General features: G+C 37.9%; 1 protein-coding gene across 3 annotated transcripts; it reads right to left on the bottom strand.

Moving 5' to 3' along the window:
* Window positions 1–1,369: 1,369 nt before the first annotated feature.
* On the bottom strand, window positions 1,370–12,433 carry CCT8 (chaperonin containing TCP1 subunit 8). 3 transcript variants are annotated; one of them, XM_062598246.1, is made up of 16 exons: window positions 12,300–12,432; window positions 10,877–10,967; window positions 10,238–10,317; window positions 8,869–9,018; window positions 8,386–8,566; window positions 7,673–7,734; window positions 6,869–7,006; window positions 6,284–6,462; window positions 5,346–5,412; window positions 5,180–5,267; window positions 4,959–5,074; window positions 3,732–3,803; window positions 3,325–3,489; window positions 2,803–2,922; window positions 2,274–2,365; window positions 1,520–1,609 (listed from the first exon to the last, which is right to left on the bottom strand). In XM_062598246.1, coding segments are annotated over exons 1-16 (1,662 nt in total). In that variant the 5' UTR covers window positions 12,360–12,432; the 3' UTR covers window positions 1,520–1,608. The 3 variants fall into 3 exon arrangements, with proteins under 3 accessions (XP_062454239.1, XP_062454230.1, XP_062454222.1); XM_062598238.1 differs by having other exon boundaries at window positions 2,243–2,365; window positions 12,300–12,431; XM_062598255.1 differs by lacking the exon at window positions 2,274–2,365 and having other exon boundaries at window positions 1,370–1,609; window positions 12,300–12,433.
* Window positions 12,434–16,359: the final 3,926 nt, after the last annotated feature.

The raw sequence follows: 16,359 nt of genomic DNA on the forward strand, positions 1-16,359 counted from the left end.
ACAAGCAACCCCTGCTTCCTTAGTTTCTCATAACTGCTAATAGATTTTGGCCTGCAGCTCTCACTTTGAAGAGACCGGCTGTAAGCTTGGGCTATAGTTATGCTTGGAACTGCATACAGATATGTAACTGAGCTAAGAAGCTGTCTCTTCCTGCACATCTTAAGTGAGACACATTTAGCACCAGCTATCTTTCCACTGACCCTTTATTTCTAGTACAGAAGCACTCAGGTTCCAAACTCTCTAGGAATTTTTTGACATAGGAACCTTGCTCTGGTATTCTGACAAGCTTAAGGACTTGGATCTCTTTTCCTTTTACTAAAGGCACCTCAGCATAGGACTAACTTTTCCTACCACTGCAGTAGAGAAAGGCTAACCTGAAGTGGTCTGTAGTTTTTATTTAAAATTGTCTTCCCTGCAGGCTAGACTGCCCCTAGCATTTTACACAAATGAAAGCCTGGTTCCTGCCTCCTCAAACAAACAGCAGCAGCTTTCTGCTGACTTACTCCGTCCAGTTAGTGTGTTTTTTCCACAACAAACCTAAGAGGTACGCGTATGTGTTTCTATTACCCTTGAAGTTGCCAGCGGTAGCACTTGTGCAGTTGACTTGATAGGCCAATCCCTCTGGAAAAATTGCTGAGTTTAATTTTCAGCCACACCAGCAACTGCATATAAAACAAGCAGCAGAGTAGCTGTTGTATAGCAGCCTTATTTAGGCATAAGAAAGCTCCAGACTTGATTTAGCCTTCCACTCCCTTCTGGCTGTGAAACAGAATAGAGCTGGCAAGAGTAATAAGAGACTTACTTAATTATTAAGTGGCTTGAATTTCAAATGCAGTTCTTCCTTTAAACTTCTTTAAGACATAAAAGGTTTTTAACTTGCCAATAGCAATTCTTAACACGTCTCCAAAATCTCTCCTTACATGCTTTTAAAAAACTAGCACAGTATATAATGTGTCTGAAAGCTAACTTTTCCATACACAGTATTTATTTTTAAGACAGCTTAACTGTGGCTGTTAGAATGAGGTGCATTTTATCTACTGTCACAGTTTGAGATCATGGGAACTCTGGAAGGGTGAAGATGAGTAAGATGCAAGTAACAAAGGTGAACAAAGGCACAGACCTGTTGTCATGCTTATTTCTTTTACCTCATTTGACTTTGTACATTCAAGTATTAGTAAGGAGCACAATGTCACAGGACGAGGTCCAAATAACAGATAAAAATATGTTACAAGTTCTCTGCTCGAGGCCTACATTCCACCTCCCTCACCCCTCCCTCCCAATACTTTCATCCCCATATAAAGACCCATGCATTCACACACTTAATAACAATCACATCAGGCTTAGCTCAAAGAAATTGACAGTTAACATATTCATAATGACAAGTGCATTTATTGAAGTATTCAAAGTTCTGCACTGTACTGGACATAGTCTCATAACTTAAAGGTAAGGGAGAAACTCATCATGACAGGTCCCAACTGGAATATTACAAAACTCATTCAACCATGTCACTTGAGAAGTACAATTAAGCAGTTCAGTCATTTTGGTCTTCATCCCAGTCTTTCTTTCCTGATGGAGGCTTAGGACCACCAGCTGGTTTTGCCATGATGATCTTGAAGGTAATAGGGAAATAGAAAATAAGAGTTAGAATCAGCTTTTTTCCCCTCCGTGATGCTGTCAACATTCACTAAATTCATGCAGTCTGAGCTCTGCACTTATACCACTGAATATTATCCACCTAAATGATTCATAAATTAGGTATTTTATCTTGAAAATAGCAGAAGCAGAGCCCTGATGTAGAGTAAAAAGACAACTTTTAACTTATTTTTGCATGCAATTTAGACTTCAGTTAGTCTAGGGAAAGTGTAATGCTCAACCAAGCTAGCCACCAACCTGTTTGCACAATGCACACTACAGTAAGCAAGAGAAGAATTATTAGTATTGTTGCTTTCAATTCCTCAGTCTATAAACATCATGCTTTTAAAGCAGTGTCCACTAGTCGCACCTTATTAAACATAAAATGTCACTGCAGCAAGTGCAACAAATGTAAGTAACATAACACTAAAGCTGTGCTTGGCCTTCTTTCAGTGAAAGCTTGGTTTTAGGAATAAGATTCATTTACAATGGCACACGTAAGTATGTTTATTGCTACATTTCTTAAGTAATGTTGTATATGTGCTCTTAAAAAATACAGATCAGCCGTGTGATTGTCAATATATTCAGGCATGCAGTCACACACATATACTTCTCTGCTGGAGAAACAGTTTGTTGCATACTATTTTTCAGGTTCATCTTTCCAGTCATCCTTATCCCAATGTCCTTGTTGTTTAGGGGCTTTTGGACCACCTGCTGCTTTTGCCATAATAATCTACAGAAATTTTACATGCAAATATATTTTTCCTAAAATTTCACAAAATACTATAGAAGCCTAAGACTTTTCTTGGATAAGAGTATAACCTCCATTAAATGAAATTTTCCTGTAAGAACATATGGGATTTTCTTGTAATAAATCTAGTTTCCTGGAAAAGTATGGTTAACTTTTAGACATGGCATCAAGTGCTATCAACTGCCAAATATTTAAAATGCAGCACACATAGCACTTCTATAGAAGTAGCAACATTGCACCTTTCCGAAATACAAGTTTTTGAGTAGAGTGCTACCATTTTTCAGAAACAGAGCTGAGTTTTCAAACATCACGTCTTATGCCATGTACTTCCAAAACATTCAAGTATTTTGCATCAGTGTTCTGCATATCAAGTTAAAGCCAAGGTTTCAATTTAGCATCCATATTAGTTTTAAGCTTACCTGATCCACCCTTAGAACTGTCACAGCAGCATTGGTAGCCAGCTTGATCCCCCAGCATTTTCCAAGGTATGTGTCTAATACACCAGCTTCTAACATATCCTTCACAGCAGCAGTTTCAGCCTGTCAGACAGGATAAAAAGTGGTTTTCAAAGTTTTCTCATGCTTTTACCTGTAACTTCCTGGGTTTTCAAAGTTACACGTTTAGAACAAAACATATCTGTATTTTTTTTTTTATTTTGTCTGCTTTCTTTCCAAAAAGATCTTCATTCCTAATCCATTGCAAGACGACAAAACAATTACTAAAAACTTACTTTTCGCTGTATTAGTTCAAACTCTCATTTCACCTCCTACGTAAGGCCACTATAGTACAATGATCTTAACTGCCTGGTGAAATTTTAAGTTATTCTTCTAGATTGCTCAAGATAGAACTCTGATAGTTTTAAATTAATCCAGAAATGCTTCATACTGAGAGAAGTACTTCTCTCAGTTTATGAGCATCAAGTACTGTTTAAGACTATTTACCTCAATATCAAATCCAACATTTTTGTTGCCTTCTTGATGCACCGCATAAAGTTTGGAGATGACTTCATTAGCCTTTACTCCAGAGTTTTCTGCTAATGCTCGGGGAATTGCTTCAAATGCCTCCGCAAACTTCTTGATGGCATACTGGTCAAGCCCAGGACATGTCTGAAGTGAAGTTGAAAACCATTTAGCTTTTTAAAATGAACACAGAGAGTACCAAAAAGGTAGGAAGGGATGTGCAAATGTTTACACTTTCTATATCTATATAGTAATAATATAGAATTTACTATAATAGAATTTAAATATACATATATATATAAAAATATATTAATATATAAAATACATTAAGTTATATGCATACACACACACACACATATATAAATTTTTAAAAAGAAAAAGTGAGGTACCTCTCCATAAGATGTGATCTGTTTGGCTAATTCAATCTCTGTTGCACCACCTCCAGGAATAAGACGCTTGTCCTGTGAACAAAATGTTCCGTGTATTTCTTAAAACAGAACACTGTTTTTATTTTTAGAATTTATATATTGTAGCAAGAAAAACACAATAAAACTTTACCTCATGCAGACTCAAGCACTACTTCAGAACAAATAAGCATTACGAGTACTGTCACTAGAATTGACTCTTTCATTCCAAATGTCTTTGAATAAAATAAAAAATAATAAAAAAAAGCTTCTTTCAAAAAAAAGAAAATAGAAATGCTGGTTTGGGCTTTTTTTAAAAAAATCATTCTAATTCACAACTTACTAGAAATAAAATTCCTAGACTTTCCAATCTTTTCCTTTAACTGTTAAAGGGCCAGGAAACACCATGCTGGAAACCAATCTACAGTATGCTGTTTTAAGTTTAATTAATGACCACATATCACACATTTATCTTTAAAAATTTAAGTACTTTGTGTATCTTTTGACAAGTCAGCACTCACTCAAGAACTTTCAGATTTTTTAAACGGAAGTCATCATTATAAATCAGGACAACCACAAGAGCACAAACTACTTCTGCTTCTGTACTCTAAATCAATACTCATGTTGGTATGTACAAAATACTAAGTATCAGGTGGTAATTTTTATGTAGGCTTCTAAGTACACTCAACCTTTTCCTTTTTACCAAAAAAGGCTCAAGTTCACAAAAGCTGATTAGAAAACACTGAAGAATTAAATTATTCTATTTATAAGACCTATCAGTAGTATTTACCCATGAACTAGAAATATAGTCTGCAACCAGTCCGTTCCTCCTGATCCCCAGCAAAACAAAGAACAAACCAACCACATACCTAGCTTTTTTTCTGTGTCTGGTTTCCAAGGAACATTACAGAGGGTTTGTGGAAGTGGTCAAAGACCTGACTGCCATTAGAAAATGGTGAAATGAATAAGTCTTCAAAGACTCGCCTCAAACTGAAAAATTGAGTTCAGTACATGCTGGGCATAACCTTTTATGCACACCGTATTCACAGGGGTGGCAGCTTCATACTACACGATTGTCTCTGTGCCTCAAGGAGGCTCGCAAACTGACAAACAGCCTTTGTACCAAGTGATGAGTGCAAAGCAAGCAGGAGGCTTGCCTCAAAAACTGATCCATAGCTCAATTTTGGCAACTGAACAGTTCAGTTTACTTACCCTTGTGAGCACTTTGAAAGTATTTACACCATCATCCACTGCTCTCTCTATATCATCCATCAAATTGTCTGTAGATCCACGAATGAGTATGGTAGATATGGCACCATCCTCCTTTTCTGTTAAAGAGGACATACATGCTTATTACTGAATTAAGTTCATTAGATGTAAAACATTCATGAGTATTGTACTTGTAGCATTAGGACTTTATAGAACATACATACCATGCTTAAACACAATAACTTGTGTATCCCCAACCTCTGATAAATATACACTATCACAGTGACCCATTTCTTCTAGAGTAGGGGGAGTCTGGAAAGAAGAAAAAGACAGTTAAAATAAGAACCTGTTCACAGCACTCTCCACTCTGCTCATTTGAAAATTGCATACCAGTCTGGGTAAAGCTGTTGCACCAACAGTTTTACATAGTCTCCTCAGATCCCATTTTGAGTTCAACCTTAAAAAAAAAAAAAAAAAACACAAACAGCAACACTTGTTAAAAAGTTTCCAGAACAAATATTAATATTCAATTTAGTATTCTCTCTGTAACTTGGAAACATTCCAAGTTACATCTTACATCCAAAGTTCATCTTACACTGTGTAACACTTGAATTTATTCTTACAGTATCTCTGTATTAGATTTCTAATCCTTCTCTGTTTTGCATGAGATCACAATACCATGTTCCCTTTCCAGGAGTTCAAATTTTTCAGAAACCAACAATCAAATTTTCTGTTTGCAACAGAAAAGGACCACTTTGCTGCATAAGATGGAAGAGATGCCATCAAGATTTAACTTAATATTTCGTGGAATGTTTTTCAAGGATGTGTAACATGCCTAATTTATAGTTAAGAAGATACATGATCCATAAAATTATAGGAAAGTATTAAAAATTAGTTTTTCCATCCATTAATGTATTAGCAATGCAGGGAAGAATATCTTACATGACTGGAAAATTATCACATATAGAATGTGGCCAGGAAGAATCATTATGGTATAGTCTCATCTTACCTTTGTGGCCACAAAGTCCCTCTATTAAATCCACAAATTTTAACACATTTGACTTCAGTTGAGCTAAAAAGACATTTAAACCATTTTAACCGTACCATACACACAAGTTACTCCCCAATTAGATATCATACACAGGTGAAGGGCTATCAAAAAATATAAGCTATGAACACAACCAAATTGCTACTAAGGTTTTGTTCCACTAGAAATCCAAATGGTCACCAATACTCTGCATTCAAAGTAGTTTGAGATGCAAGAATCAATATGGTAGGCACATTTCATAAACTTCAGATAAAGTGTTTTACACTGTTTTAGTACTTACCTGACTAACATAAGATTGTATTTGTTGGCATAATGAAGTGCCATGTCTGCCACTTTGCCACCTGTTACTATTACATTTGCACCAGTATCAGCAATAGCTTTGACTTGCAAGTCCATCAGGTTTTCTTCTCCCTTGCTGAAATTCATCAGTTCTTCAGCGTTCTTTATAAGAACAGTGCCCTAGCAAAATAAATATACTATTACCAATTCAGTGTTAACTACATACATACTTAAAAAATAACTTATATGACAAACCATAGTGCCAACCTATTCATAACCTCAACCCATCCTATTCTATCAAATTGCCACCTTTTCCAAGCAATGGAGTAGCAAAAGTCAAAGAAAGGCAGTTCTAGCATTTCTAAAAAAAATATCCAAGCTTCAGACATTTTAGCATGTAATTTGTTCACAAGTAAACTAGAAAGCAAAATTAAGTTCAGAAGATCTCTGTGAACTCTTTTAAACTAACAAACTGATTAACTATAAATATTCTTGACTCATAGTGAGTCTAGAATCTCTAAAATAAGAGATTTAAAACTGCACATGATCATAAATAGATATAAAATTTATTTGGGGCTTTACATACCTTAGTTTCAGTTATCATACCATCAAAAGGGCAAGAATACACAGCTATCTTTGCATCTTTAACAGAGGTAACATCTCCTTCAGTTTCTTTTTTAAAAACCATGCCATGCAGAACTGACGAAGCAGAGATACCAGCACCCTGAAAGAACAGAGATGGAATGGAGTAAAGTCACATTACTGAACACTTACTGTCAGAAAGCTGCACTATCCATAACAAGCAGTCCTTATATTCATTTGAATGTAGCAATTAAATTTCCATTGTAGCAGATGAGACTTATGCTGATTCAGCAGCATCAAATACTTGTCTTACAAGGTTTATATCTTAAGACAAGTTTGCTGAGAGCAATGATTACAGCCTATAACATACACTTTCTGTGCTCAAGTTTACATATTTATTAGCAAGGAATAAGAACAGTCTAGGGAAATTCATATTAGATGTAAATTAGGTCCAATTCTACAGGCCATACTAAGGCCTAATATCCCATTGACAAAAACAGCATAAGATCAGACCACTTCTGTTCTTCTGGCTTGCCTCTTAGCCTGATCATGTGAATGTTTCCAGTGTATAATTAAGTTAACAGATCTGATCCAGTTTAAACTATCTTAGTGTTCATGATTCCTGTTCCTGAAACTAACTACTGGACTCTTTAAGTATTTTAAAACAAGAATTCATTTCCAGGTAACTATGCATGCTACAACTGAACAGACGTTAGAATAGAAAAAACAGTTTCAAAGTTCAAAGATCTAAGAACTCCTTTAACTTTTGATCTTAGCTCTACAGTAAAGCCAGCTATGCCCAACTTACCACAATCTTGCACACTCTGATATTGTCAACATTGAAATGACCAGAATCAGGGAGAATAGAAACTGTTTGAAAACATAAAAAAAGAATAATTTCTGTTGCTTAATGAAGTAAAATTGTACCACCATAAACAATGCATTTTTTTCCTAAGTATTAGAATTCAAAAATCTGAACTACCTATAAATTTTACGCAATTACAATTCATTAAAAACTTGCATCAAGAGATGAGAAGTTTTGTTTTTACAATATAACATGAAGCCATATTTATTCAAGCTAACCAGCCTGAATGTCTATTTAAACAAGTGTTGAATCTGACCCATAGTATTTTGAGGAAGCACAAACTTTGAAGTTTATTTCTTGATGTCTAAAATGAGAAGTCCACTACTCATTACAACTACATACTCTTGCTTTCATTGTTCTGTGACTGCAACTGGTAAACAGCTTCTCTGAAGTATAATGCATTTGCCTAGTGATGAAAAAGATAAAAAATCTGTTTCTGCTTGAAAGATAGAGTAAGCTATTTCTATAAACATTTATTAGAAAACACAGACCTCATCTGAGTCACGACAATGAACAAGATTACACGTAGTTCAGAGCCTAATTTAACCTGATAAACTAACCATACCTTTTCATCTTACACAGAGATACTAGTAATGATTATAGTCCAACCTAGATTGTTTTCTAAATGCATACTCACATTAGTCTTGCCGACTTACCACAGGCCTGTGCAATAAGTTTTGCCAGAAATTTTTCATTGCCATATTGTTTACTCATCACTGAAGTATGCAGCAAAGATGCCACTTCTTCGACATCTCGAAGGTTCTTTGCAGAACAGCACACCAAGTCAGGAAGAATTTCTAGGGCTTTCTTGCAAGCTTTTTCATATCCTTCAATCACCTGCAGCAAGCAACAGAAGTTCACTATATCACACCACTATACATTCATACTACTTGAAAGGACGTTCGTTCTTGAAAGGACGAAAAAGCTTGAAAGATAAATATAGTATTAAGCTAAGTAGGAAAAAAAAACACTTTAACAAGTGAAAAAGCTTACAAGTGATGCAATCACACACAGCAAAACATGCACTATTATTCTTCATAGAGCTATCTAAAAATCATTTTGGAAGGAAACACAATATTATACTGAATAGTAACTGTCTGAATTTAGGTTATATCAATCATAATAACACAGTAACTTACCTCTGACACTGATAATCCCATTCTCAGAAGGTCCTCTGCTAACTCCAGAAGGACTCCAGCAAACACAAGGACAAAGTTTGTTCCATCTCCAACTTCTTGCTCTTGCATGTGGGAAGCCATCACAATCATTTTGGCAGCAGGATGCTGGACCTTTAAAAGAAGTTACATATCTTAGTTTACCTGCTAATATCCCACTTGGACTACGGCTCTGTATTTTTCCATGCTTCAAATGCAAGCTCTTTGATTTCAAGTTATTTCTAAACATACCAAGAATGCACAAGAGGGAAGTACAGATTAAGTCAACTAGGTAATTTCCATAACAAGCGAAAGTACTGCACCTATGAAAATTTCACAGAACTTAACAATTCCTCTCCAACGTAAAATACATACCATTTTACTTGTTTTGTGCTATTTTGACAAGATACAGTAGCTTCACATTCAAATTTTGGAACAGGAAAGCAGGCTGACGTTTTGACCTTCAAACTGAGCTCATGTATGCATAACTTTAGAGATCTACATTATGTGCTACTTCTAACGCTTTGCCATCTGTATAGAGATCAAATTTTCTCTTTCAAAGAAGTGCAATAAAAATACATTATTCTTGAATGTATTTAGAGCACCTATCATCCCAGAAAGCAGCATGTAAGACTCATTAGATTAACTAGTTTTCCGATATTTTTAAAGAACTGAGACTTGCACATTTTTTCCACTTATATTGCATATAAATACAACACATTAAGGAAGTGTACTTAATATTGCTTTGAAAACAGTTTCACATTTGCACTGCCTTCTTGCTATTATTCTAAAATACTATTTCTACCAGTAGACATAGAACTTAAGAGTAAAATAATATCTATATCACTACACAAATAATATGATAGCAAGAGAAAAGTCAGGATAGGTCAGTTTTTCCATAATTCTTCTATCACATAATTCACAAGGATACTGCTACAGCTCCATACCATACTACCATATATCACTTCGACTACCATGTTGTAGTCCAACAGGAAAATACAGCAAGTGTCAGTATCAGGTGATTAACAGCTATTTCATTCACTGTTTTCCAAATGCACTGTTTAGAAACAGTCTTCTCTAAATCTACACTGGTTTGGGAGAACAATAGAGGCAATTACTACGCATTTGCAACTACTTAATGCTGTTTTACAGAAGTCTATTTCTCACTGGGAGACAGTCCATGTACTTTACACACTCAAATTCAGTAAAAATTTAAATTATTTACAAAGTGACATATGCAGGTCATCAGGCAGATTGACACAAATTTCCTTATTAACATTCAAACTGCAGTGGTCCATACTAAGAGAAAAACTAGTTCAGCATAACTGAAATCTTCCAAAGTAAGAAAACTTACCTCCAGCTCTCTCAAGATAGTAGCGGCATCATTTGTAACAAAAAGCTTCTCCAGATGATTGATAACCATTTTATTCATTCCTAAGCAGAAAAAAAAAATGTTTATACAGTGTGTGTCATTTTGTATACAAATACTGTTTCATAATGACAATATGTTAGTACTATTTTGTAACTTTTTAGGAGAACTTTAAAGACACTTAGGTTTGCGAGTGTTACCTTAGGAAGAAATCATTCATGTCTGAATGAACATTTTTCTCTTCAGAAGTTCTTGTATGTTATGTAATTAAATATTTTGTATGTTTGTCAGAACACAGTATGGTTATGTTCATTAGGACTATCTATGCAGTTATTGTCTTTCCTTTAATTTTGTAGGTCCTTCAGCATAGCAATAAAACAACAAAAATGATACAGTAATTGTACAAAAACAGACAAAGGCAGTTACACTACAAAACACTTGAGTTAACCAAACAAAAGCTGTAATCTTTATATACACGAAGAGCGTATTTTTAGAGTTCAATAGCAAGTCTAATGCATTTCTTCAAGAAAAAAATAAACAGTTGTTTCTTCCTCAAAGTAGAATTAGCCTTTGAATATTACCATTTTTCTCCAAAACATTACCATGATGTTAGGATTTATTTACCATTTGGTCCATAAGCTGTACGGGTGGTTTGAGCAAGTTCTTTGCATGCCTGGATGTTCCTGTAAACAGCTTCTTCAAGTCCTGAATAATGCTAAAAAGAAAAATGTTACCACCTTGGAAGAGGGCAAGGTTTGGTGAACACACTGTTTTAGCAGACACTTTTTATTCATACCTCTGTATTCCACAGAAATTAATTAACTCTCTTCTGTATTCAAACATACATGCACAATATGAAAAATCACAATGATTCAGGAAGTATTTGTGATTGCGAAGCTAATCAATTCAGCTTCCATTTGGAAGCCTTATGGATAAAGATCTCCAGAAAGAGCCTAAAGAACAGGGAAACAGTTCGGTGTGCTTTGTTCAGAGAGGAGAGAAAGGTATAGGCAGGTATTCTGCAAATACAAAACATCTCAGCGGCCAAGTGTTTTCTTGCTTTGTGAAATACAGATCCTGCTGTTCTGCCCCTGAACCTTATATTAAAGGACTAGCATCTGTGTTACTCTATTTCTCTGCTCATGCTGCCAACCCCGCTGAAATATGTTATTCCCTACCCCCAGAAAAGATTCTAGAAAAAAAAATAGGGCTTTTTGAGTCGCCTAATCTCCCTTCCGATCCAATTAAACATCAGCATTCATAAGTCTTTTTTCCTCGAGAAAAAAAATAAGGACTTTTTTTTCTTCCAGTTTTTTCAAACTAAGCTTTTGCTCTGTCAAGTATGGTCCTTGAGGGCTATCAAAATATATGTTTATCAAATTCATTCCCTGTTAAGCTTAACTATATGGAAATATTTCGTTCCTTTGCAATACTGTCAAATAAAGCAATAGAAAACAACCAGAAAAATATATTGTAAGCAATCACGTCACTTCAGAACTGCTCCAGCTCTAGGACCGGTTGCATTTCGCTGATCACCACTTGTAAACACTCCCTTCCCGAAAACGCTCTCCTGAAGTCATTCTCAAAAAAAAAAAAAAAAAAAAAAAGGCACAAAGGCACGCAGCGCTTCGTGCACAGAATAGAGTTAACTATGCGGAATACAGCTAGGAAGGGTGACCGCCACAGGCCAGAGGAAACAAGGCCACCAGGAAGAGGCCCCATCTGCCTGCAGCTAGCGGCTCCGGGCGCTCCACGGGGAAGCGTGAAGCGGCCCAGGGGGCGGCAAGAGGCAGCGGCAGCGCCCCCGGGCACGCAGAGCGCCGCCACAGCGGGCGAGGCGGCAGAAGGGAAGGTGGCGATCTCCCCCCGCCCTCAGCACAGCTTTCCAGAAGGCCGCGTGCGCCAGGCGGGAGGCGAGGGACGTGAGCCGCCGGGCCCAGCCGGCCTTCCAGAAGCTTCCCTGCGCCGCCATAGCGCCCCCACCCCTCCGCTCCGCCCCACCGCCGGGGAGGCGTCCTGGGACGGGCGGGAGTAGCGCCGCTCTAACCTTCGCGCCCTCCTTGAGCATCTGGGCGAAGCCCGGGGCCTTGGGGACGTGCAGCGCCATCTCCGCTCCGCTCCGGCCGGCCAGCCACCGCCGCGCGCCAGGGACGACGGGAGGGCGGGCCGCCGAGCACGCGCACGCGCACGCGCGCCAGGGACGACGGGAGGGCGGACCGCCGAGCGCGCGCACGCGCATAGCGGGAGCTGCGCCGCGCGGTGCCGGGGGGAGGAGTTGCTCCCCGGCAAGGTCGATCGGGGGGGGGGGGGGGGGGCGAGGCCTGGCGGCGCGCGGGCAGCCGTTGGGCGGCCGAACGGCCGCAGCGGGCCCGGGCACCCGGTTGCCGCTTTTCTTCGGGGCTTATGGTGGGGGGGCCTCGGAGCATGCGGTCCGTCTGGCAGAGCCGTTGCCCCTCTGCCCGAGGGGGCTTCCTGAAATCGGGGCCTCATAAATAAGACCTCTCTCTGGGTTTCTAAAAGAGGATACGGCGTTATGGAAAGGGTAACGTTTAGAGACTACTATGTTATTGCTGGCTTTTTCTATGACTTTGTATTTTATTTGATGTAATTGAAACCAAAATCGATGATACATCTGACTGTCACAATATTTAAGCTGACTGAGTTCATGCTATTTTATTAAAAAAAAAGTCCAAATCACACTTTTTTGAAGCAGGTAAGATAAAGTTTCTTCATTCATTGTACTACTTGTACGCTCACTACTCCTTTGTAAAGGGCCCCAAAGTGATGTTTTTCCTAAGGAACGTTGTCCATGTGGTAAAGTGGTAAGTAGTATCATGGTGAGTGATGTCGGCTCCATCAGAATCTTTCTTTCACTGTCTAGTTCAGCATCTTGCCTCCTGGGCATGTCTCTGAGTGCATTTAGTGATACACAGTCCAGAAATAGAGTTAAGAACTATCATAATCACTGATGGCAGTAGCCAGTCATAAAACCTTGCACACTCTAGTCTAGTGTTTGGCCTAACACGTATATGACTTGTTCAAAAGGACAGAAAATGTCCTGATAGGAAGAGTAAGTGCAGTCAGCTCTCCATTACCCAGGGTAGCGGCAAATGATTGTGTACTACAGGACAAGCTGAAGAGCAGTTTGGAGGTACCCCTCAACATCTCTACAGGCAGTTTAAATTCAGACAGGATTAGCTGTTGTCCAGCATTGGAATATTTCTACATTACTGCCTGGTGCCTTTACCTCTGAGACAGTGAAGGTGCTTCTGTAGGGAGTTGCTTTAGTTTTATTAGTTTTGATTCTGTCACACACAATCAAATAACGCTTTTTTGAGATGAGAGCTTCTAAGACTCTAGAAGTGATACAGCTGCACATAGGCCATGCTGTATTTGAGCCTGTAATCCAACAGAGACAGAGTTGCTCCACCTCTGCAGCGTTGATAGACCGTCTAAAGATGAGTGGAAGTGCTTGATGTGCATCTATATAGTTTCTTAAGAAATCTCAAAAGGAAACAGTTGATTTAGTTTTACATTATGTAATTCTCAGAATTCAGCCAGCTTTAACATGGAACATACCATGACTATATAAAAAAAAAGAGTGGTGATGAAAAGCAAACTATACATAAAGCATCCAAGAAATGCACACTGAAAATCTGTATGCAGTTCTGCTAGAAGAACTAGCGCGTAGGGGCAGATGACACTTGAAGCAGAGAATGGCCCTGACTATTGTGGCCAAGAAGTCTGGGCACTGCAAAAGGAGGTGCTCAGGCTTGGGTAAGGAGAATAACACTATTCCTCTGCTCCGCAGTGCAGATAGGGAACGAGGAAATGCCTGTCCTATTCTATAGCCAATGAGTTGTTTTTATAAAGCAAGTTCTGAAATCTGTTCTTAGCCATGGAGCTCTGAGAAGTGACTCCTAAGTCAATGCAGAAGACTTCTCATAGTCGAGAGCAAAAGGCTGGGATGCTGTATCTGTAGTCAATTGCATTCTAGTTACAGGTATTCACTGTAGGAGAGAGAGAGGAAAGATGCTTCAGTGGTTAGACTGCTGATCAGTACTTACAGGATGGCTTTCAGTTCCCTCCTCTATGACTAACAGCCTACATAACCTCAAGCAAGTTTCTAGTGATTTATCAACACTTAAAAGTTCTATCATTTTTTTTTTTTTTTTTTTTGCCATACATTTTCCGTTCTCTCTGCTGTTACTGGAGATAGGTATCTTATTATTATGGCACTTGCTTGAGTACTTCCCCCCCCCCCCCCCCCCCGGTAGGAAATAGAATGGTTTAATGATAAAACACATCTTAGAAGTTTTGCAAACTTCAGCCAGGAAGTCCATGACTCTTTTCTTGTAGGATCCTATCACTTGCCACACTACATCATTATAGGTGGAATACCAAATTGAGCATTGGCTATGAAGCCCAAAATAGTAATGTTTTATATTAAAAAAAAAACAAAACAAATCTGAGCTCATTGGTATACCCTGTTGTTATTTTCCTGACTTAATTTTCACCAAGACAAATAACAGAAGAATCAAGGCAATGGTAGGATGTTAAAGAAGTAGACTTTTATTGTTAAAAAACATTTCTCAATTTTGCATTCATTATAATATCTGTATAACAAAAAAGGCTGAGTATCTTTTCAGAACTTCTGAAATCTTTTCTTAGATTTTTCAGGGAAAGCCTCTCCAAAGCACTCATTTTCAGTACCTCTGTACTGAAAGTAGTACAGACCATAGTTAGTAAATGTTAGCTTAGTAAATAAACGCGAGGTTATTATTGCTTGACAGTGTGGAGTTTTAAACTTGTGAGCATTCATCCGTACTCAGAACGTGGCTCTCCCTTTCTAAATTATCAATAATTAAAATGATGTTATTTCATTACTCAATTGATTCTCTCAAGTGGTTATACGTGGTGAATGTAGCTTGCGTAGTGTTGGAACTAGACCAAAAAAACAAAGTCAGCTCATGCAAGCCAACAATAAGCATTGCAGGATTGCATGATACTTCTTTTAGGTCATCGGTGACTTTAGTTCCACTAAAGCAAGCAACTTGGGAGATGAAAGACTACTTATTCAGCACTTCAGCTATCCAGTTCACTTCAATTTAGGCATCTTTTGTTTGGAGAACTAAAATTATCCAATGTTTGTTTAATTCATAATATTGCAGGTTCATAAAGAAAGTGAATGGCGTTCTGTAATTCCACATTCCCCTTCCCTTCCACTCAAATCCTCTTTTGCTAAACAGCTGTGCATCTATATATGAACCAGGTTAGGGAACTGATCTTACATTAAAACTAAGCCAAAAGAAGCCTGGTCAACTTTCAGCTTTCTCACTGCATGGCTGTACAGAAACTTGTGCTGGCACAAGAAGGAATGAAGAGAGACAGAAGCAACCTCTTTCCGTGGCAGTGCTGCCTTATGTTATCTTAAAATATTTTTGGAACTGCCTTGTAGGTACAATACCTTCAATAAAGCTTATGCCAGCTACATTTTTTTTAAGCCAAAACGTCACTAAAGCTAAAGTACATACATTTGTATGTATATAACTATAAATATATACATATATGTGTGTGTGTGTGTGTGTGTATGTGTGTGTGTATATATATATATATGAATCTATACTAAACTATCACTACAAATCACTAAAAACATCTCTGTTCTAACCAGGAGCTATTTGGGATTGGATGTCTAATCATGACTTTGTCTTGGCCTTGATCTTTTTTTAGCAACTCATCTATTCTGTTTATATTCTGCACAGATATTGCCATGCTAAAGGACCATCCAAAGGTCAGAGGTTTGGCTGTTGGCAGTTGGTTGCCCTTTCACCAGCCAAAATCTATTACTGTACAAATGGAAATCCCCAGCTTATCTGTAGGCACATGTTTGTTGAATTCTGGGATGGTAAAATTTAAACAATTTTGAGAAGTTCATGCAGAGGACAGAATGTTAAAGGACTTAATTTCTGGTTGCTTATTTAGCAGTGGGAACCTGAACAATTGGAAAATAAGAGATAGAAGAGTGTTTGGTGAAAGTATAATATCGTGTTTGCCAAACAATACTGATATTTGGCCAAAGAAAAATGTGAGTGGCATGTTGAGAGATG

Source organism: Rhea pennata, chromosome 1, assembly GCF_028389875.1.
Source record: "Rhea pennata isolate bPtePen1 chromosome 1, bPtePen1.pri, whole genome shotgun sequence".
NCBI lineage: Eukaryota > Metazoa > Chordata > Aves > Rheiformes > Rheidae > Rhea > Rhea pennata.